Raw genomic sequence first — 24,378 nt, forward strand, 5'->3', positions numbered from 1 at the left:
ATAATTTTCTTGTGTTGATTTGATTGTGTGATATTTTAGTTCTAGTGTTTGCCATGTGTTGACAAATTCTGCTGACATACTGAGTTGGAGAAGAGACCACCCTATTGTTCCTACATAGCTTCTCATCTCGCATAAGCACACTTTTCGTGGCCTTATGATTTGATAAGAAGTGAAACATCTTTCAGTTTTACTAAGTTTCCATTGATGATTGCGTCGGTGGATTTGAGGAAGCACTTCTCCTATTTTCATTGGTTTCCTACCTGATCTTTTCAACAATTTAACTCATAGATGTTTTGTTACCATGTTTTATGTCCATTAGGAATTTCCCTTTTTATGCTATTTAATTTCATGACTTATTATCTTATCTTTGTTATTTTCTTTGCTAACCCTTGGTTAAATTAGGAATTAATATAGTTGTATTGTTAGATTGCATTCATTTAAAAAACATAAAATACAAAAAAAATAGCTTTTCTTTTTGTGGTTAATTTTGAAACAGTAAGCAGATTGATAATCTTATCTAAAATTGGTTCAAACCATCAAAGGCCTCTTTGTGAAAAAATACATTTATCTTCAACTAAGCAGATTCCAGTAGGTTGCAAGATCACCTGAAATCTTGGAGTTGATCCCATATTAGCTTTTGAAGAGAGGAGTTCAAAAGGATTCCTGTCATTAAGCATCGTGCAAAATGACAGCTCAACAATCCTCTTGATTGGTTATTATTGGAATTTCTCATTAAAATTAAACTTACTCATAGGGCATGTTTAGTTGTTATTGGCTAGATGATCCTGCTCTTGATTGGTTGTTGCTCAAATTTCTCATTAAAATTGAACTTACTCATAAGGCATGTTAAATTTGAAAGGTAGATTCTCTTAGTCATATAATATAAGATCTTCAAACTTTTCTTTGGGGGCTTTTCAAAGACCTATTAGCACATACTTACATACTTTATTGGCTTCTAAAATTTTTGTTCGTATATTTTTCATCTCATCTACTATTCCAAGCATGCTTTATCATCTAAAATTTTAGTGGAAGAGTTAAAAATAGAATCCATACAATTATTAATGGAAATATATCAGCATTAAGGCAAGCTTTTAATAGAGACTAGATAGGGGACACAAAACTTGTACACCTCAATTATTAGTGTACCTCATTCACACTTTTTCTTAACCCATATTACTCCCTCAAAAAGATAGAATATACCATTCATCCCTACAAGTTCTGAAGCTTAGGGTAAAATGTCAAATAAATTCAGAACCAAAAAGTTTATATCTCAACCAAAAGAAATATACAAGAGGGTGTAAGTAAGAATTGGTTTTCGGGAATTTAACCCATAACACCCACATAAACAACCCCATAAGTAACACTATTGTTTTTTGATAAATATTTGTCATTATTTCCATGTTTGCATTTAAAGTTGCATGCCCTTTTTAAGAGAACTTTAACACTGCCAATGTTTTTTCAATAAACTAGAAATTATTTTAAAAAATGAACATTGCAAATTCTTTATAAAAATGAACAATAGATTTTAAGGAGCTTGAAAAACTAGAGAAAAGTCAATTAGGGAAGGGAGATTGAAATGTAGAAGCTTCCCATTGAAGCTTGGTAATGAAGTTTAATAAAAAAATATTGTTACTATGTTAGAAATTTTGGTTGTTTCAACTTGTTGTGTTTGGATTGTTTAGACGAGTGAAAAATCAAGAAAATTATATTTTTAAGTTATTAAAAATTAATATTAATAATCAATTCTTATATTTTCGTGTAATAATATATATATTTTTTAAAATTAAGAAACAACCAAAATGAGGGCTGACCCATAACAGAGAAGAAGAACTATCTAAAGATCAATTGGCAGTCATTACCATAAGATTACCCAACCCCCTTTCTAAATTTCAAAAACCCTCCCATAAGCATAACAATAACGTAAATACTGTCAAAAATATCAAAAGTATTAACAATATACACAAACTTGGTCATCTTATACAAATTGGCTATAATAATAGTCCAACATAAAAAACATAAGTGGTGCCAAAGGCAGAGAATGTAACTAACTAACATACAAAAAAAAACACTAAACTAAAAGCACACCAGGAGGAGGACCAATCACTGGTTCCTCAAGTTCTCTGGTAGCAGTCATATAGTGAATGAGTAGTTGCGACATCTGTTAGCATGAATGTTGATGGTATTTCTTTGGGGGAGTATCCTAAGCATTGCTAGAGCATATGGCAGATTGTTAGCATGATTGACATGTTGCATTTATTATTGTGTTTGTCATTGATGTCAACATAGCAATATTTCTGTGAAGACTGGTAGAGTAGCAGATAGAGAACGAGGTCATACAAACAGAGTATTGAAGATCAGGTTAAGTGCGGTTAAGGACATATTTTACACTGTGTCTTGATGATGTGGTTAAGTGTGCATTAATAAAGTCAAAGATATGGTTGATTTACAAAGGACTATATGTAGATTTAACAAAAAAAACCAAATGGAAGTAAAAAGAAGCAAAAACAAATAATAAATATACAAAATTACCTTCTTTATGGGGCGATATGGTTGAAAATACTGAAAATGGCTTCAAAAACACTAAAGCCTAATAAAGTTATGATATTTATATTTTCCTCAAGCTTTGTTTGCATTTTTTTGGGCATTGAAATGAGGTTGCAATCATTTTATATATATATATATATATATATATATATATATATATATATATATATATATATATATATATATATATATACACCTTTTAAAATCTTGATCAGTTTTTACTTAATGTTATAAGGCCATGCTTGGTTACCAAGCCTAACCACATTTGTTTACTTTGAAATAACCTGATTGGATTATGAATTACCCAATCAAGTTATGAATAATTCGATCGAGTTATGAATAACCTTATCGGGTTATTGAAGATATGAACATTTTTTATTGGGTGTCCAGCTTTTTGTACACCAACTTGGTGCACATACCCAACTATAATAATCATTAAAACAAAAAAAAAAATCAAGGATGAAAAAAATCCTAAAAATTCAAAATAAGTATAACCCACCTATACTTGTCAATTTAATATAGGACAAGATGACATAGACAAAAGCTACTACAAACAAGCAACAAACTAAAACTATGTTCTCTATATAAAAATTACAAGTAAGAACCATATGGCGTGATAATGGATAAAAACAAGTTGAGGAACTTCAATACCACAATCTAGGAGTCTACAAACATTGATTTTTATGTAATTTGAGTCTATGATTAACAATGGAAAGCATATCAGAGAACATACTTGATTGAAGAAGAACCCACTTCCTTTACATATTTGCTAATCTAAAGCGCATATGCAAGAATTGCTTCACTCTTGAAGCTCAAGAATTGAGAGGGAAAATGTGTTTCATAAACCAATTTGTATTAATATTAATGAAACCAAATTAATCAATTTACAATATGACCATTTCAAATAAATTCAAAAGTTTAAAAAAAAAAACTAAAAAGTAAGAAATTAACTTAGATAATTATTATATTTGTAAATTTGAATATTAATTTTTTTTTAGCTTAAACCATTTTTTTATGATTACAAGTCAATTAAAATATGAATTAATTATGAAAGGCTTGCAAGTTACCGTTGTATTGTAGATTCTTGCCTTGAATTAATTTAATGTTATAGACTAAGATGATGTATTTAAAAAATAATCTTTATTTATTTAAGTCCTATTGTATTTATCTCAAAGTTAATAAAAATGAAAAAAAAGAACAACAAGAAATTTTAAAAAATCTAAGAGAATTCTTATTACATGAGCATTATATCATCATCTTATCTTCAATCTTGATTCAATAGATTTCTTAAAGATAGTTTCTAACCTATTTCTTTTAAATTTCAAACACATGCATAAAATAATCAAACTATGAACCAATTCAAAATTCAATTCTACACAAATTTGAAATCCATAAATTAGGGCACCAACATGCATAAAATAATCAAACTATGAACCAATTCAAAATTCAATTCTACACAAATTTGAAATCCATAAATTAGGGCACCAATAAATTTGTCCTTAAATGATTAAATATACAAATTCCTTCAATGATTGCTTAAATCTTGCAAATTTGTGGAATGTAGAAGAATTAGTTCTACTCTAGCATTCAATGCCCTCTTGAGTCTTGTACGTTTCTATAAAGCAAGACTAGTTTTATACTCTCCTCCTCCCCATTAAACATGTAAAATTCCCTACGACTCACAATAACTATTTGAGTGCCGTTTTAAAATTTGTAAGACTAAGTGAGGCTTTATCTTATGGACACACACTTAAAAAAAAAATCTCATAATGGAATTTGGGATATTTGTGTGAAGGTTTAAAAAGAAAGGCATTATAATGAGAAATCGAAAGGAGGATTTAATTAATATAAATACTAATAGTTAGTATTTTTGTTTCAAAATATATTATATTTGGGTGGTGTAGGATGTTTTACTTTCCATTTTGACTTCAATTGTTTTTAGGTATAATAGTGTAATGTTTTTGGATTTAATAATAAAATATGATATATTTATAAATTAATTAAGTTTAATAAAAGGAAAAGAAATATAAAATGAAGAGTTGGAACTTCTTCAATATAACATATAAAATGGAGGAGAATATATGTAAAGGTGGGTGTGAAGGAATGAAATGCATAGCAAAAAGAATTAAGAAAATATTAATGGACGAAGAAAGTAATGTGAAAAAGATGTGGTTGTGATTCTTCTAGAGGGTGATATTTATGAAAGGTTGTGACTCCTTCAAAAAAGGTAGAAATAATGCAGGGTTGTTACTCTTCCAAATAATTGCAATTATGAAGGGTTGTGATTCATTCAAAGAGTGACAATCATGAAGAGTTGTTGTCACTCTTTCAAAGTATAATAATGATGAAGGTCTGTGACTCTTCCAAAGGGGAGAAGGTTCCAATTGAGGAGAACGTCCAAGGTAGATCGACTTGGGGAATGATCTATTATTCTTAAGGGAAAGAATTAAAATTGGTGACTCAACTTTTATGAAAGGTGGTGATGATTTCACCAATAAAGGAAATTTTATTCCAAGCATTAAAGGACTTATTGATCATCATCTTTCATCCATTGATCATTGATCCATCAAGACATTAAGAAAACAATCAAACATTAAGACCAAGAAATAATCATGAAGTCTACATAAATCACCACTCTATCCTGGGATCAAGAAAACATACAACTTACAATCAAGCATCACTCTATTCAATCATCATCCACAAATATATATCAATATGGCTAACATTATATTGTCAATCTTCAATCATCTAATCATGATTACTTAATCACAACTCGTCAATACCTTGAATCATAAAATCAACAGAATTCATTCAATTAATCAATCATTCAACAAAAATGAATTACAAGACAACGATAATAATTGAATAGTAGTATCACCTTCAACAAATCTAGTTGTACTAACACCTTTAGTCATTGTAATATGAGGAGTTATTATACTCCTTATGCATATTTGATTGAGCGTGAATGCTAATATATAATCATAAAATTGATCTCTAACATATCTAAATCCTTATAATAAACATATGTAAGTAACTATATATTTATTTATATCTACACAATCGATAATATCATACCTCTACAATAATCAACCATATTAGGGAAGAAAAGGGAGTGCAAAGAGGTAGAAAAATGGGTTCTCACTATATAGACCACCTCATGATCTTGATCACTTGAGGATTGCATAAGGCCAAGGGTACAAAGACTCCTCTCTTGGGCCCAGGGTCGAGTTAAAGGCAGTCTATTGTAATCTTCCTCCCAATCCTATCTATGTGTTAGTTATTGAGGTAACTAAGAAAGGGATCCTCAATCATAAGAACACAAAAGGATAACATAATGAAGGGGAATGATATACAAGCTCTACTAGGTACGCCACCTCATGAGCATAATTGATACCACAAGAGGCTAGAGGGGACAAAATTTCCACTTTTGGGCCTAGCGCTGAGAATAATTAGGTCATCTAATCATGTCCTTCATGTCTCAACCCTCATTATAGTTAAGCCCATGAAAAATAATGTGCTACAAAAGTGTTTCTCTCTCTATGATATATGTGTGTGTGCATGTGTTGCATGTGTGTGTGTGTGTGTGTGTGTGTGTGTGTGTGTGTGTGTGTGTGTGTTGTGTGCGTGCGTGCGTGTTCCTAGTTTCATTTGTATTTTCTGAATTTAAGGCAGATTACAAGGCAATTCAAGAAGAGTCATTATAAATAGTTATACTAAAATAAAATTATAAAATGTGTTTACAAATTCTTTTATCTTCTATATGTTAAAGTGAGGAACTGAAAAATCAAAATTATCATCTCACATGTTAATTGTTGTTGTTCCCAATGTGCTTTATGATGAATTTTTTTACCTCACTTTTAACAATTGGAGTGGTAATAATGGTCATATGAATATAATTAAGAGCACCACTCTCAATAGGTTGAATCATGTGAGGATTCAAACGAAGACTTTCTACAAGGGAATATGATGATGAAAATAATATCTTGACATTCAAGCAACACATAAAATCCTAAAAGCCAAAAGATAAAGTTTGAATTAAAAATTTTAAAAAATATGAACAGCTACTCGCAATTAAAATAGATAGACAAATAAGAGCTTGAGAAGTAAAAAATAAAGATACATAAGATTGTGAAAATCAATATCACACAATAATAAGATACAAAGCCCTAACAAACACTATATACTTAGAATTTAAAGTCCAAAAAGAAACATTATATTCCTACAATTTGGCCTAATATGATGGAAGGTACATCTAAAAGTAAATTAAAAAATCTCTTAAAAAGAAATATATATATATATATATATATATATGATGAACCAAATTGAAACAACACTACTTCTAAATGTATTATTTTTTATTTACCTAGGACACCCTCACCCAATTATACTAAAAACCATGACAAAGAAACAAAAGTAGGCAACACCCACCCACCACCTTAAAAAATAAAATATATTTTTTCCTTATTTCATTCTTCTAACCAATCCAAAATTAACCTACATTTAATATTCTAATCTATTTACATCTCCTAAAGAGCTTCGCATATTTTTAAACTTGAAAGGTGCCGATTCATTCCGAAGAGATTGGAGGGGCTTCCATAGATCTTGGACGCAGGTAAACCCCGACAGAAATTTACACTGTTTGGAAATTTGCACTAACTTTTTACAGAACGACCAATGTGAAGAATCTCTCGACACAAACACCAAAATATCAACAGAGTACGAAATGGGCAGCCTTTGCCCTGGCCTGCAGGAAAAGCACGTTACGGCAATCAATAGCGTCTTAAAAGAGAAGCAAGAAATCCCTCATGTGAAGTGAGCAATCATCTTACTTCCGCTTGAGTGGATAAAAGCGTACGCCATGGCCGTCCTCCTCAGAACAATCATATTTTGAAAAGATTGTAGTGTGATGCTACACCATATTCGGATTCTGAAAGAAGAATAACATGGAGAGAGGCCGAGCAAAAGTTTATATGGGGTGTGCTGTGATTGTGTTGTTGCTGCACATCGCAGTATTCGTTGCAGCAGAGGAAGAATTGGATTGGAAAAATGAGCAAATGAACGATAGAATAGAGGGTTTGCCTGGGCAGCCTTCAAATGTGGACTTTGCCCAATATTCGGGGTATGTGACTGTAGACAAAAAGGCCGGCAGAGCTCTCTTCTACTGGCTTATTGAAGCAACCGATGACGCCCAATCCAAGCCCCTCCTTTTGTGGTTGAATGGAGGTGTGTATAATTGTTTCGCTACCATTTTCCTTTCTCTTCTTAATTTGGGGTTTTTAATTGGGGCTTCTTTGGAGAAATCTATTTATTTCCAGGATAATTCTAATATGCCTTTGTCCCAAAATGAAATCTGTCGATCATTCCAGTGACATCAAGTTCTAATTATTAGGGCTTGTCTGGATAAACTTACTAACCTCCTGGATCGATCTAAAACGTTTTTGTTCAAAATGAATGTTGCTGATCGTTCTAGTGATATATCGTTATTTTGGTGCAGGCCCTGGATGTTCGTCTGTGGCATATGGGGAAGCTGAAGAGCTTGGGCCTTTTCATATCAATTCTGACGGGAAAACGGTCTTTCTTAATCCATATTCATGGAATAAATGTAAGAGATTTGTGAAACTAGTAAGGCTTAAAGATGGGTTGTGTAATACCCCCACTTTTTTAAATTAAAAAGAAAAAATTCTGGAATTCATGCTTTATCAAATTTATTTTTTATGTATCTGATATTTGGGCTATCTTGTAGTGGCCAATATCCTGTTCCTGGATTCCCCTGCTGGAGTCGGCTACTCTTACACCAACAGTTCTTCAGACATTAAGAAATCCGGAGACAGACACACGGGTACTATGTTTTTACTGCCTTGTTTACTTTTTGATTTTATACCCCTCTGTTTTTCACCAGAATACGAATAGATTTATATAAATAAATCGTGTTCTTGGAATTGCAGCTGAAGATTCATTCACTTTCCTGACTAACTGGTTGGAAAAGTTTCCTCAGTATAAGAATAGAGACTTCTACATCGCCGGAGAGAGTTATGGAGGTAACATCACTTCCTTAGCTTGTATATTGACTTTAGCATTCTCTAGCTTGTGGACTTGGTTGTATCTTACAATTCTCTTTCATTTTTAGCGTGCACAGATACACTTGTATGGTGGCATATTTTCTCGTTGAAAATTAGTGTTATATATGGCAACATGAATATGATTGAGAGAAGTTAACGTTTGTTGACACGGATGTATGAAGGGACAACCTCCATCATATGGAAAGAACTAGATAATGATGATGGATCATGGAGTGTGATCTGAAATATTGATATTAAAAATATATATAATAAAAATCTAAAAATTTATTTATGCAATTCTCAAATAAATTGTAGAACTCTGATTAATTTGAGCAAGACCCCTCTTTAATTACACGTGGAAAGTTTCAGTCCTGATATCTTAATTTTCGGTTTTGCTGCATTCCAAAACATTAGGGCGTCTTCTGATTTTAGCTGTAGAATTTATGCTGATTTGATATGGTTGAGCTAGATTTCCACTCATAAATGTTGCAGCCTTTGATCCTTCTATACTGAGATTTAGTGGAAGGATAAAAGCACTTAAGAATGTGAAGGTTCTCTGGACTTGAATGTGGAATTTAGATGAGAAGTCTTTTATTGGAGACCATATTGTGCATATTTTTATCAATGGAGAAGCAAATAGGTTCTGATATATTCTTTTAATGCTAATTTCTTCAGGGCATTATGTTCCTCAACTTGCTCAAGTTATCTACAGGCGCAACAAGGTCCTGAAAAATCCAGTTATTAACCTGAAGGGGTACATGGTAAGGTCCTAACTCGAGTCATCTATAATATATGCACTTGCATGAAAATTAAATACCTCTTTAACATAAATTACATGACTGTTGCAGGTTGGAAACGCAGTTACGGATGATTTTCATGACAATGTAGGGATTTATGAGTATATGTGGTCACATGGGATGATATCTGACAGAACCTACCGATTGCTTAACCTTTTCTGTGACTTTTCATCTCTTGTGCATCCATCACATCTTTGTGAGAAGGCATTAGATTCGGCTGATGCAGAAATGGGACAGATAGATCCGTACAGCATCTACACTCGTCCTTGCTCAAACATTACTGGAACTTCTGGGAAACAAGTTATAAAGAAGAAAGTAAGTTTCATGGTTACTTTGGGAGTTCTTTTATGTTATAATATACGGTTGGGCATAGTTTAAAATGCAATGTTGCCTTAACTTCCGTTTTGCATCAATTAAATAGTACACTCTTAAACTGAGCATGTTTACAAATAGCCCTGGACTGCCAATTTATGTTAATTGAGCTAGTCTTTTTTGGAAAAGAAAAATAAAGAGAAGCGCTAGCTTAAACCATTTGTCTAACAGCCATTTTGTTGGCAGCCATGGAGGCGCCTGTTTGGGGAGTATGATCCTTGCACTGAAAAGTATTCTGAACTTTATTTCAATCTGCCCGAGGTGCAGAAGGCTCTTCATGCCAATGTTACAGGAATTCCTTATAGGTGGACAACTTGTAGGTTTGTATCAATGAAATGACTGCACTGGCAGAATCTTTCGTTTCTTGGACTTATAATTCGGGAGCATTTCCACGATTCATGGTTTTATGGATTTTTATTTTTCCATTATTTGTGGAATGATGATTTTTGACTAATCTGATCTCTTTTGGTTGCAATATGCAGTGATGCAGTCTCTGAAAACTGGAACGACTCTCCCAGGTCTGTGCTGCCAATTTACCGGGAACTTATTAAAGCCAAACTACGTATTTGGATGTTCAGGTGACCCTCAAAATTATTAATGATAACAGTTTTCCATAATTCATGATATTATGTTTGCTTCTGGGTAAGATTTTGTGCGATCATCAAATATGACCCAAAATGTTAATGCTGATAAACTCACGCACAATCTTACCCAAAATCATGAACATAATCAAAAGTATTCATTTTTATCTAGAACATAAATGTACCCAGTTTAACCACAGTTTTATGTTTCATTGTTATTACAATGTGCTAAAGACTTTTTTGGTATTTTTGATGTTCAGTGGAGATACAGATGCAGTAATTCCAGTAACATCAACCAGATATTCCATAAATGCACTGAAGCTTCGTACTGTCACTCAATGGCATCCTTGGTATGACGATGGACAGGTGGGTCTTGTCTTACTCTTATTTTTATTTCCTCGAAATTTTCGTGGGCAGGTTAGGGGAAGAGATCCAGTAGCTGACCAGGCTAAAACATAAGTTGGATTATGCCAATTTTTCCGGTGTACCTCCCTAGGTGACTCAAGAGCTTAAAGCTAAGGTTTCAGCGTTTGGGCACTTGCAGATCTCTCTATAGAGCCTGTGGAGTGCGAAGGGGCCGAAAAGTGTCATTTTAAAACACTCACCTCCCAATAGCCACTCACAGAAAAAAAACAGTACTTGTGGTACAAATGGTCCAATCAGGAACCAAGAAAGCCAAAAAATGATCAACTATTAGTACATGTGTGATCATTTTTTGGAGCTTTTTAAAAGCAGTAATTGGAGGGTATCTATGACGAAACCCTCATGATCATTGGACCCCTGACGACTATTGGATCTCTTCCCCAACAGGTTTTAGACATAAGTTACCTATGGCACTTTGAAACTGACCTGTTTAAGGCTTAAGCTATTGCAATCATAAATAGTTAACTGCTAAACTATATGTCTTACTGTGCAATTATGAGGAGGAGCATTTACTTTTGATTTTTTTTTTTTGGAAATTCTGATAGCATCTATATGACAACGGTAATTGTTTATAATCTTACAGGTAGGAGGATGGACTCAAGAGTATGAAGGGTTGACATTTGTAACAATCAGAGGGGCTGGTCATGAGGTACCACTGCATAAACCTAAAAAAGCTTTTATGCTCTTCAAATCCTTCTTAGAGGGCAAGCCAATGCCAGCCCCTTCAGAGCTTCTGGCTTCTTCGTAACCCTCACGAAGCAAGATGTGACAGTAGTGGGCAGGTCATAAGGTATACCACTGCATAAACCTGGAAAAGCTTTTATACTCTTCAAATTACGGCGGCTTTCCGAGAGCTTGTGGCTACTTTGTAACCTAATCAAAGCAAGATGTGACACTAGTATCACGTGGAGTAATGGATAGACTCTAGATAGAAAATTCAATTGATCTCTTCACTTGTCTGAGGATGGTTGCACTGTTGCAGGTTCCCATAGCTAGGACTTTAGGAGACATGTAGGTCAAAGATGTGTAAAACAAATTTATTAGTATATTTGCATTATGCAAATTCAGGCTCTCTGCAAGCAAGAAATCTCTGGATGGAGTATGCAGATATCATGAATCTTTAATTAACACATTTTAAATATCTAGTTACATGGATGTTGTATGAATACACAGATCTTAAACTAGAAGGAATAATTCATTGTGGAGAGCTGCAGATTCAGTCCACTTCCATTAATTTTATGACGATGTGCCCTCAGTTCTTAATTGTTTTCTTCTTTTCGTGATGGAACACATTTTAAATATCTAGTTACATGGATGTTGTATGAATACACAGATCTTAAACTAGAAGGAATAATTCATTGTGGAGAGCTGCAGATTCAGTCCACTTCCATTAATTTTATGACGATGTGCCCTCAGTTCTTAATTGTTTTCTTCTTTTCGTGATTATACATCACTAAATTGTTATCTGTAGATTTCCATTTGAAACTTGGCATAATGAAATGAATTGAGAAGGCCACCACACCCATAGGTCTAGGGGAATCTTCTGCAATGTTAAAGACAATATATAAAATTTGAAATAAAAATAAAGATCATATAATTTTCTCACATGCAAATTTCTTTTAGATAAATAAACCTAGCTCAATAAAATCTGATGCAAATCTCTGCCGTTCACTTTCTTTTATGTAACAATACTACTGTTAATGTTTGATCCCCAATTTGGCGTGCAGGAGTTTAATGTACATTTACTTATTGATAAACTGAAAGTAGCAAACCGGGACTGTGCTGTTGGCCTTTGTACTCTTCAGGAAATAGTGCCATCCCATCTCAACTTGCCCCAAAATGCAGATGTTTCCTTTCACCCATTGTTCTCGTTGTATACAGTAGAAGTGAAGCTAAATGGACTTCTTGTTCCTTTTCCTCCATTCGTAAGCCGCTTGGTATTCCATGTGTGGTGACTTTTAAATTCATAAAGACATTGTGGATATGTAATGATAAGCTATATTGCTGAATCATTCTTTGTCGCTGTATGTATAACCAAAAACAGAGATATTAATAACACAGATTTCCCCTACCCATTGCAGATGTAGCCAATTTGATGAATCGGATAAATCCGATGTTTTGTGTTTTTTATTTGTTTTGTTTTGCATTATAAGCTTGCTTTTTTAGTTTGATTGTGTAAGCAATTTTTATCATAAACATTTAGAATAGTTTGCTCCTTTCTTCTCTGGCATCTCTCTTAAAACTAAAGGACTTTCGGTTGCTCCTTCAAATTGTTTTCAATTCTGAAATAAAAGATGACATCACCTACAAATCTTAATATAGAGTTTTAACACAAAGTAGCTTAAAGAAAATTAGAGAGAAATTAAGATAATAATATAGCGAATTTATAATGGTACACCAAAATTGTCTGCAGCATTTTCAAAGCTGGGAAACATTTTTATTATTGATATTGTATCAATATGGATACACCATACATGACCTGTGCACATTCATTTAGACAAACATATGCAGCTATCAGATGAAAAATCTTACGAAGATAAAAGAGCATGTGACCGATAGACTTCACAATCATAACATTACACTATAAAATAAATAAATGGAAGAGCAAACAGCAGCCCTGTCTGACCCAAACGGCACTCTTGGTTGTGATCAGAACTTGGGTATGGTTAAAGGATTATGCTTTTGTTGGAATCACGATTACTGGTTGAACGGGAGTTAGAAGACCTCAGAATGAATAATGTGAAGATGATAGCAGTGACAGTCACGTTTCCTGACTGATTTGTTGACATCAACTCCTAGTGGTGGCCTCCTTCACATTTCTTGACACCATTAAATGTAGTCTTCAACGAAATCTTCTACACAAAATCCCAATTGTCACTCTTATTCTGCAGAAATAGTGACAATTAGTGGGTATTGATCAATCTTTTCAATACCCTTCTGACCCTTGGTCACTCTACTGTAATCTCGCCTATTTGATGCCTTCATAGCATTGACAGTTACAAACAGTTTGCAACCGGCCAATAATATTTACAATAATTTGTTCAACATGTGCAACTTTTACAAAGTCGCATTTTCGAAACATTTTGCACTTTTGACACATAATGACTTCAGACATTTACGTGGATATTACCAACACATTAAAATAAACTATTTTGGAACTTTTACCACTCGTTTGTCCTCTCATGGGTCATTCTGTAACACTTTGACCTTTTGACCAAACTAGGTCTTGAATAGACGATCAAGGAAAACCATACAAACTTGATTACATTTTCCTTTACATATAGACTCAAATGATTCTAAACGACTCAATACATCATGAATAACCTTTCGACTCAAGGGTTTGGAGGATCAAGATTGCACTAGTCAAGGCTGTCATGAAAGTTGGTATATAGAGTCTAAAAAGGGTGTTAAAGATTGTGAGGGTTGAAGAAGATTCCTTGGGTATAGATTAATGTGTTTGGGGAGCAAGAGAAGATGAACATTGAAGGTGTAATGGAACACTTAAAGGGTATTAGTAATGTTAAGTTTTTGGATTAGATTGTGTAAAGATTTTTTTCATCAACGTTTCGAATCACACTACGTGATCCATCATCAACTTACATTGTTTGACACCTCTTGCTGTCTCATCCAAATGATGGATCACGTAGTGTGATTCAAAACGTTGATAAAGAAAAAATCTTTACACAATCTAATCCAGAAACTTAGCATAGCTATCATGGATTGTGAAAATCTGATCACATTAAAAGGGTATTAGTATTCATATCATGTAAATGTTATAAAAGGGTTTGGGTGTTAGGTGTTTGGGGAAAAATGAAGAGTGCCTATATAATTACATAATTGAATTAGGAAGTTTAAGTCAAGGTTGGAATGATCCTTGGGAAAAGGTTATGATGTTACTAAGAAGGGTGTGTGAGATCAGATTGAGCAAATATTAACTAAGGGTACACTTGTTGCTCAAATGGCAACTCTTGAGTGGATTGAAGTCTGAAAGTGATTTAGGAAGGCATTAAAAGGAAAGGTGTTAATGAATTGGGAGAAGGAGAATACCTTACAAACAAGTTAGAATAAGGGATCCTAGGTTGGTGATTTAGTGTTTGTATGTGTGAGTAAAAGTTAATTTTACACTTGAAGAAATTGAGAACAAAGACATTCCGAAAGTACCTCATTAGATGGAAGTTTTCAGTCCTAGTTACATGGGAAGATGGAGAGTTTACATAAAAGTATACACAATCGATTAACATTGAGGAAAACACTTCTAGAGAGAGAGAGAGAGAGAGAGAGCGGTGGTTGGGGATGTTATACCCTTGATCCTATAGTGAGTATTAGGTTATGAGTAATAAGTGTATGGCTATCTTAACTTTTAAATAAGATGTGTACATTATTAATATTGTATATGAGGGAGTATAGTTAAGAATCTAACTTAGCTTGGGTGTTAGCCAAGGCACAATTAGTATATATAGGAGCTAGTGACTAGTAATTATAATCATGTTGAGGATTGTAGTCGTAACAAATACTATAGTAGGTGCCCCCCTCGAAGTGGATTAGGAGGTTTCCCCCTTGAAGTGGATTTGGAGAAAATTTGAGCTATCATGGATTGATCGGTGCCCACTAATGTTTCTGAGGTTCGTAGTTTCATGGGTTTGGTAGAGGTAGAGCATCAACACCCGACATGCCTTTTGCAACTGCATACCATTCCAGAGTGGAAGTGGGATACTATATCTATTGATTTTATCACAAGGTTTCCTATGTCTGCAAAAGAGCTACATCCGTTATGGGAAAGGCTCTAAATTGGCAACACATTTTTTCAAACCGTTTGAGATCCTTGAGAGGATTGGTCATGTTGCTTATCGACTAATGTTGCCACCTAGCCTATCGTGTATCCATGATGTTTTCCATGTTTTTGTTTTGAGGTAGTATATTCCCGATGTGACCCATGTACTTGATTGGGTTGCTTTGTAGGTGGAGGACAAGCATCTTTCTTTGGAGCCCATTCATATCCTCCAACATTGGAGGTTGACCCTCATAGGTCGAGATCTAGAGCAAATAAGGGTCCAATGGGACCTGAACGATGAAACTTCTGCTACTTGGGAAGAGGCTACATGGTTGAGAGATTTCTACCCTTATCTTTTTGCAAGCTTCCAGGAGTAAGCCTATGCCTAGTGGGGAAGGATGTAGTGCCTCCCGTGCTTGCATTCTGTACCTTGTTATATTTTGGGATTCGAGAGACACTTTGATACTCATGTTGGATGACATTTGAGATGACCTGATGGTCAAATACTATATTGTGATTGTCAGTATCATAGATGTTAGATACTATGTTGTTTAGTTTGATCATATTTGCATGTGACAACATATTGAGTTTGATAGATTGATTGGCTAATGCTCACTGACTTAAGGGATGAAAATCATTTGATTAAAAGTTTATTCAAGCTAACTTGACAAGATTATTCATATAAGTATAAGGCCAAGGTGAGGATTGAAGAAGATGAATTAAGGAAACGAATTGGAAGGATATCTGCAAGATGGCAAAGTATCCGAGTTGACTAAGTTGCAAAGAACATTCTAATCAAAGAGGATCAAGTAATCAAGCCAGAACAAAGATCTGAAATCAAAAAAGACAGTTGCATCAGCAATCAGATCAAGTCATTGTTACTCTCTAATAATTGTAGCAGTGAATCAAATCTTCTAACAGAGTTAGCCTAACATCTATTTGGTAAATCCTCTAACAAGGTGGCATTTCTAGATTGAAGTGTCTAAAGAGCTCTAACAAGACCACTCCTAACAGAGTGAATAAAATCCTTTAACAGGGTCACACCTAACAGTGTGTTTTGTAACCTTTAAGAGGTTCACACCTAACAATGTGTTTTGTAACATTTAACAAGGTTGGCTCCTAACACTTGGTTCACTTCAAAAGAGTGAAACATAATAACTAGTTGCAATTGACAGTTTTCCCAAATTGGGTTTCCACATTAAATCTTGGTGTCTCTTGTGTTCATGTTTTTTTTTTAAATGTTTCTACAACTAAGTTAACTAAGGTTAATCATGTTAATATCTTAAGATCTCTGTACTAATCGAATGATAGTAATATATTCAGTGTTAACCGAGTTACAACAGAATATTCAGTGTTAATTGAGTTACAACAAGTAATTGGTTTTATATTGTGTTGACATCTTAAAGGGACTTTTGGATTTGTTTTTGTAGTAACTTATTCACCCATCCCCTCTCAGTTACTCCTTTCCATTTCCAGCACATCCTGCTAGTAGAACTTCCTTGTCATACCCTATGTATTACAGAAATCATTGTTTTTGGGTACAAAATCTTTGAGCTCAAATGTGAAGGCCTAAATGGACCTGGAAAAAGATCAAACCTTAGCTAAAGGATGCTTGTGTAATTAGACATAGTAGATCAAGACTAATCATTTATGAAAAGCACTTATAGTTTCTAATTGGAGCTAATTTACAAAAGTTATGGCCTCTGGAAGTTGTGCTACCTAAAAGTATAATTTCTAAGTTTTGAGCGAACCTTAGGTAATGAATATGAATATAATAACTATCTGGGGGTCAGTCAACCTCAAGAGTTAGGGATAAATGTTTAGAACCTCCCTGGGAAATGGAAAATTACCTATATAAGGAAGGCTCATAGTGTTATCTAAGGCAGATCAATGTGGTAGCTTGTGGCTCTATCTTGAAGAATATCATAACGAAAGTTCCCATGTGACTATGCATCTTGTATTTCTAAAAATCTACAATTCCATACTTTTGGAGATAATAATAAGCTCAATTTATGTTTATGAAAAAAATTAGTTATTATTATTTTTTTTGTTTGTGCTATTAAGGGGAGCACCCTTCATCAAGTGGTATCATAGAATGAGTTCTTGAGTGTGTAGATAGATTTTTAAGTGTGAGGCAATTTGTATCAGGACTATGGTTTAAGGTTTCAATGATAACAACAAAAATGCATCCATGAAGGGAATGTGGTAGAAGAGCCAGAGGTGTGACACTTGGGGGTTTTAGATCCCTCCAGAGACAAGTGCAAGCATTGCAAGTAGAAATTTCTCGAGGGGTGAATCTTTCCATAACAGATGACAGTGAGGATGAAAGAGAAGTAGAAGGAAAAATATTGAGTAGGAAGAAGGAAAAGCTATGAACCAAGAGGAAGAAAGGCTTTTCCAGATCATTTCCAAGATTGGGAAAAGACTTAAGTTTGAGGTTCCCACATTTTTGGTAAATCTTAACCCGAAGGAATTGATCGGTTGGATTAATAAGCTAGAAGCATATTTTGAGTATAAAGATATTGAGGATTCTGGTAGGGTCTAGTTTGCAAAGGCCAAACTCAAGGTTGATGCGAAGATTTGGTGGCAAGAGATCCAATTGAAGCAAAATAGAAGAGGAAATGAGAAAATCACAAGATGGGATCGAATGGTGGAAAATTTGAAGTGACAATTCATTCTCATTGATTATGAGCTTGATCTACTAAAGAAAATGCACAATTTGAAGCAATTGGAAAGCTCTCTTCAAGAGCGTATAAGAGAGTTCTACCAAGTCCTCATCAAAATAGGTCATGTAGAAGGTGACAAGGAGAGAGTCGCCCATTACCTTAATGGGTTGAGGTCAAATATTTAGGAGTTGAGTTTGGTCAAAATGAATATTATTGAAGACGCATACTAGTTTTCCCTAAGAGCAGAGTGTTAGAGTTCTTACTAGTAAGGAACATACTAGGTTGGTTTGAACCTAATACCAGGGTGCACAAGACAAAGACCAAGCCTAAGTAATAACTAAAACCTATACTCAACAGGGTTTGTCCTAGCTCTGGACCAACTTCAACAAAGTCACTATGTCTCCTTTCACTTTAGGCTCTACAAGGCCAAGGTGGGAAAACCTAAGGGATTGATATGACTACTTCTATTATATTCTTCTCTTCAAGTAATCCCCTATAGTAGAATGTGGTCAATGTTCTTCTATGATTAGCCTATAACTTCCCTATCACAGTAGCTAACTATAACTGAGAAGATATTGCAAATAAGTAACGACCAACAAATTTAGTTCTTCATTACATGAATGCTAAACTGATTGTTTGTAATTTGTGTGTTCAACAACTATATGAATCATCAATTTGCAACTTAAAAATTAGTGACCAACGTATTATCCATTGTTATATAGAGTCAAGATCAGTAGCTCGGACCCATTTAATCAACTTGTAACTAAATCTATCAACAATGAGCTCTGAATTTCATTCTTATCATATCCTTCTCATAAATCCTAAACCCTATCACTTACAAAAAGCAATTACTTAATTCTTTGAACTAACAACAATCAATAAGAGATATACAATTCATTCAAATTGAATTAAACTGAAAGAAACTTGTTCATTTCAATCTCAAGGTCACAGATATATAAATAAGGAGACAAAACTCAAAGACATAGATATGTAGGATTTTCCTTTTTGTATTGATTTCTCTTTGAAAAATGAATACAATACTAATAGGACTCAGAGTATAACTCAAAACTAGACAACTAATACTTGATATTCACTATATTTTGAAGTACACAGAACTGATTACATTCATACAATTAAAAAAATTGGACAGACTGTAAAAGGGCATAAAACATGAAAATTCTACAGACTACCGACCACCACTCCACATCTTGGGAATCATTATATAGAGGATTGCAATAACCTTCAGATGGGAGGGCGAGTGTCAAAAATTATTTGATCAAAAATAAAAGGAAAAAACCTTTGAAAGATTACATTAATACATTTTTCTGCAATTGGAAAGTAGACAAGAAAGTGGGTGCAAAAAGTAGATGTCATTTATGGCAAGAGCCTTTGCTTTAACTGTTTTGTCCTCTTCCATCTCCTTCTATCTTCTCGTAACAACCTCATATTTGTCTATGTCTAATCATCCTCCTGGTATGGTAGAGCCTTGATGTCTACTATTAATTCCCATATGATGATATTTGTATCAATATCAAGCCAGGTGGCATTTTTGATCATATCTAAATCCTCTAAGCATTTTGTCCACTTGGCATCAGTTATGGCTTTGACCTAAATAATCAGCTTAGACATTTTTGCCTCTATTTTAAAAAGCATATCAATCATATCATAAACTGCAGTATGATTTGCTTCATTATTACAAAAGGAAAAAAAAACCTGAGATGTTTAAGAATATTTTCAAAAGATGATGACCATTCTACCTAGTCCTTTATTTTTCCTTCACTGTCCAAAATTGTAGGTATAAAATTTGGTGTCCCTGCAACAATTGTTTTCATCTTTTTTTGAACTAGTTGCATCTTACCTCCAAAGAAACCATTTAAATCTCTCACCTTATGAATTGCTTTCCTTGTGTTCACAATGTTTGTCTTTGGCAGGTCCTTTTTCTATGGAAGTATAGTAACTATATTATCAAAGAATTGAATATAAGGGCTCCATGTGCAAAATAGTCGAGATAATAGAGAAATTGTCTTTGCACATTTGTATTCTTACCCTTCTAATGAAAGGTAGCTACCATGCACATTCTAAGAAACTTCCTTCAATGATTTGATCTTGTGAATTAACAAATTCTTCATAGCTATGATCTCTACATCTTTGCTAGCTTCTATCTTCTCTTCATCAATTTCCATAGCATAGCCTAATGTTTCCCTTGTTTCAAATGTCTGGCCCTCTCTTTGCACACCCTTGTTATGGACCTCTGTAGTGTTTCTGACATTTTTTCTCAAATCAACTATGCACATTTCAAGTTTGATGATCCTTTGTTCCAGAACATATGTTTTCTTCATTTCCTCTTCATGGCTCCTTTTGGTTCTCTAATATCTCTCATACATTTTTTCTAATTGAGCTTGAAGGGTATCCATCTTTTTTTTGCTCATCAGTCCAACTAAAGTGTGCAACCCAAATATTTGATCACTAGAGGTAGATTGAAAATGCCAGAAAATAACATTTCCCCTAGGGGATTCTTTGATTTCCATCAGGGTAGGCTTATCATGCTCAGGAGCTAAACTCCAAATTGCCATTGTTTGAGCATCTATTCTATAGCCTAACCCTCTCAGTTCTCCATATTGATTCTCATCTTCAAATGAGATTTTTTTTTTTTTCATGTCTTCTCATTTGATCTAACAAAAAGGATGAACTAAGATCCCATCCTAGAAAAATAATCACACCACTCCTCATTACCAAGTCCCTTGCCTCCTCAATAGTGAGGCTCTCACTTGCAGGGTCATATTCTTGTAGCTTTTTGACTAATCTAACAACTACTTCATCATAATCCCCTAGCTTCATTTGTAGGGCAAGTTCATTTTGTTTTATTTTAAATAGGAAACTCTTGAACTCATCAAATTTTATAAAATTATCATCCTTCATGAATTCATAAGCCTCTATAATTCTGTCATCTATCATTTGAGCTTCTAGTTGCAAATTCTTTGCTCTTTGCTCATCCTCGGAAGCTTGAGATATTAAATAGCTCCTCCTTATGTCATCAAAGTACATACTACCTCTTGACAGGATTTGAAGGGCCTTTTGTTGGGCTTTCTTAGGTAATCTAACCATTTTTTGTTTTTTATGTCTCTATTCTACCCATTTAGAACTCTCAAATACATCTTCTTCAGCCTCTTCTCCTTTAGCTTGGTTCTCCTCGTCAAAGACTTCAACAACAATCTCATTATCTGAGTACTCAGGGTCAATATTTTTTTTTTATTGCCTCTAGAACTTGGGTTGCTAATTCATCAAAATTTGTCACACACTTTTCCAATTTTGACTAATAATCCTCATTAGGATAGAGACCTTTGAAATTCAAATCTTCCTTTTTCATCTCATACTCAAAATTGACAATATCTCTATACTTAATCATTCATTTTCTGCATAAATCTTTATTTAGCTTATCAACAATGACATCCTCTTCCCAAATGGGTTTTGTAGGAGGCATGGTATATGCTCTCATATTTTTTAGGGCATGTCTAATCACATTGAAAGGATCATAAGTCCTAGCTGACCCAGTTGGTAGTTTATATTTTCACAAAAATTCTTTTGTTCCCTCAATGACATTCTTGCCAATCTCAAAACCTCCCACTTTGGTACATCTACAAAGGAAAGTTCATTTCTTAACATCTTTGCCTCAGTATTCTCTATTTAAAGAAATCAATTGCTAGAATACTTTTCCAAACTAACCTTTCAAGTACATATTTAGGTAAAATATGGGGTGGTTGAGGGCATCCAAAAACTTGAATAACAGTATATTCTTCAAATCAAAAGACACTACCCCAATCATGAGTTAATTGCTTCCCAACATCAAAGCACAGCTTAGGTTTAACAACCTTTCTTACACTGCTAGGGATTCTTATAATTAACAACCCTGTCATTTTAAAGACTAGATAAACACAATCATTATAAAAAGCAATTACATTAGAATACGGTTAAACATTTATCATGCCCTTGTCCATCTTTGCACTGGTAATCTCTCTCTCCATTCTTGAGTAGACTCAAAGAAACTCTGATCAAATATGTTTGCATTCTTAAACATGATCAAGTGCATGATTAAAGAATAATGATGGAATTTGAAATTCTCCAAGTCTCCTTGTTGAGCAGCAATGATCTCCTTATGGATACTCTCAATGATAGATTCCACAAAATCATAACCAACATTATGATTTGGGTCTTGGATATTCAAGGCCATAATATAATGTCATCCTAGTGATTCTATAGTTCCATATGAACCTAGGGCTTTGTTGATTCCAAACACAATGTTCTAAAAAATATCTTGGAAGAATTCCAATGGTATACATTTTTCAAGATCCTTCTTTTGAATGTCTCCCACATTCTTCTTCGTAGATGGAATATGTTTGGTCATATTCTAGCCTATGTAGAAGTTCTTGTGACTCTTGAAATTCTTAGTTAATTTCTCCACTTCTATTGGCATTCACATAGGTCCTCCCAAGTCGAAACTTTCTATAAATGTCTCTTTGTCCAAGGATAGGAAAACACTTCTATCCTATGAAATGTCTTGTTAACAGGATTATAACATTTGATTAAGATTTTCACTATGTTGAAACCTACAAATACTTTAGGCATAATTAATTTTCCTAAGTTTCTTACCCATTGGTTACAAACTGGAACCTCTGATGCTATGTTTTTATAGAAAAACCAAAACAATTCATACTGATTTCTATCAAGGACTTATACATCTCTACACAATGCATATGGGTCTTCGAATGCTAAATCATCTACTTTTTGTGCATTAGTTGAACTAGGAAAAATGTGAATCTACTCCTCTATGAAAGTGCTTGGAACCTTTGGTGGTGCATCTGGTTGCTCAATTACTGCTTGCAGAATTAGCTCTCCCTCTCTCTGAGCCATTTCTATAAGAAATATGGTCAATTTTGTATGTTGAAAGCTGAAAAATCACTTAGATATCACTTTGAACTTGAAATTTTCATAGAAAAAATTAGATAACTGAGAAAACGGTAATGAAATTCTCCTGCTCTTCAGATTTTATCAATTTCTAAAATGAGAGTGTGGTTTTAATTGGCATTTAAGAGTGGCACACTTGAAAACCTATCAATTCTTGAAAAACTAGCCAAATCTACACTTTTTCATATTTTCGTACATCCATCTCATCACATCCTTATCTAGCTCAGACTTTTTCATTGAAAAGTCACTTTATGCATTAAAACTAACAAGCATGACATTGCGAACAAAGTTATTTCGCTACTTAGCTCCAAAGTGTCTTCTTTTCCCGTTCACACCCATGATCATGCGATTAGGGCTTCACTTCTTAGTAATTCATAGCTTCACACTCATTTATCACTTAACACCTTCAAAGCTTTTGATATTGTGCTATTTCATATTTTAATACTATTGCCTCTTCACAATTGTTTAGCAAGACACTTATAATAATTGTGTGATGTTGCGCTCACTATTTTATCTAGCTGTTATTCCTTCATTACAACATCGTGACTTAAATTTTATCTACTACACACATCCTTGCAAACATGCGATGCTCTGCAACCTTAATCATTTGATCTTGCTTTCTCTTGTTCATAGTGTCAACTTACTAACTTGGGTTAGAACTTACGATAGTGTGACATGTACCGCATTCACTACTTCGCTACCTTCTCCATAAGTTAAACACTAACTCTAGCGATGGTATAAAATTTGACTACTTGATCACTTTCATCACTTCATCGCAACTTAAAACTTTAACTATTCTTAAACCTTTGCAAACCAGTGATGAATATTTCTTTTGAATGTCATATATCCTTCATGGTTTCATAGCTTGAAAACTGTCTTGGCCACTTAAACATGCGATCATGCGCTTATTGTCAAATTTTTCTACCATGTATCATATACCAATCCAGGTGTCTATGATTTGGCTTCACCATCTAGACATATTTGGATACATGTCTTCCCTTCGCTACTTCACAACCTTATAAATCTCTAGCTGGATTTCACATGCAAACATGTGACTAACCTTTATATTGACTACTTTCCTTTGTTTCACATTGTCACCACTTTCAATTAACTAAAGTAAAAAGGACCTATGACCTTGTGCTTATACTCTTTTTTCCCATTCACAACTTTTAAAAAAAAGTTGCCATTGACTGTTGTGAAGCC

The 24,378-nt window shown here is 34.0% G+C and overlaps 1 protein-coding gene across 1 annotated transcript; it reads left to right on the top strand.

Annotated features, from left to right (window-relative positions):
• Positions 1 to 7,354: 7,354 nt before the first annotated feature.
• Positions 7,355 to 12,015, top strand: LOC149575150 (serine carboxypeptidase II-2-like). The gene is made up of 10 exons (XM_089815012.1): positions 7,355 to 7,767; positions 8,039 to 8,146; positions 8,288 to 8,383; positions 8,490 to 8,582; positions 9,279 to 9,364; positions 9,452 to 9,715; positions 9,959 to 10,092; positions 10,255 to 10,350; positions 10,614 to 10,719; positions 11,360 to 12,015. The coding sequence occupies exons 1-10, from the start codon at positions 7,488 to 7,490 to the stop codon at positions 11,522 to 11,524; spliced, it is 1,428 nt and encodes a 475-aa protein (XP_089671138.1). The 5' UTR covers positions 7,355 to 7,487; the 3' UTR covers positions 11,525 to 12,015.
• Positions 12,016 to 24,378: the final 12,363 nt, after the last annotated feature.

Source organism: Cupressus sempervirens, chromosome 2, assembly GCF_028749045.1.
Source record: "Cupressus sempervirens isolate cs-2001-9-10 chromosome 2, ASM2874904v1, whole genome shotgun sequence".
In the NCBI taxonomy this organism is placed as follows: domain Eukaryota; kingdom Viridiplantae; phylum Streptophyta; class Pinopsida; order Cupressales; family Cupressaceae; genus Cupressus; species Cupressus sempervirens.

Bases quoted from the DNA above. Each gene is read 5' to 3' on its own strand.
- LOC149575150 (XM_089815012.1), top strand. From the start codon at position 7,488: ATGGAGAGAGGCCGAGCAAAAGTTTATATGGGGTGTGCTGTGATTGTG. The intron at 8,147-8,287 runs GTAAGAGATTTG...GCTATCTTGTAG, and splicing joins TCCATATTCATGGAATAAAT to TGGCCAATATCCTGTTCCTG. The intron at 10,351-10,613 runs GTGACCCTCAAA...TTTGATGTTCAG, and splicing joins CTACGTATTTGGATGTTCAG to TGGAGATACAGATGCAGTAA.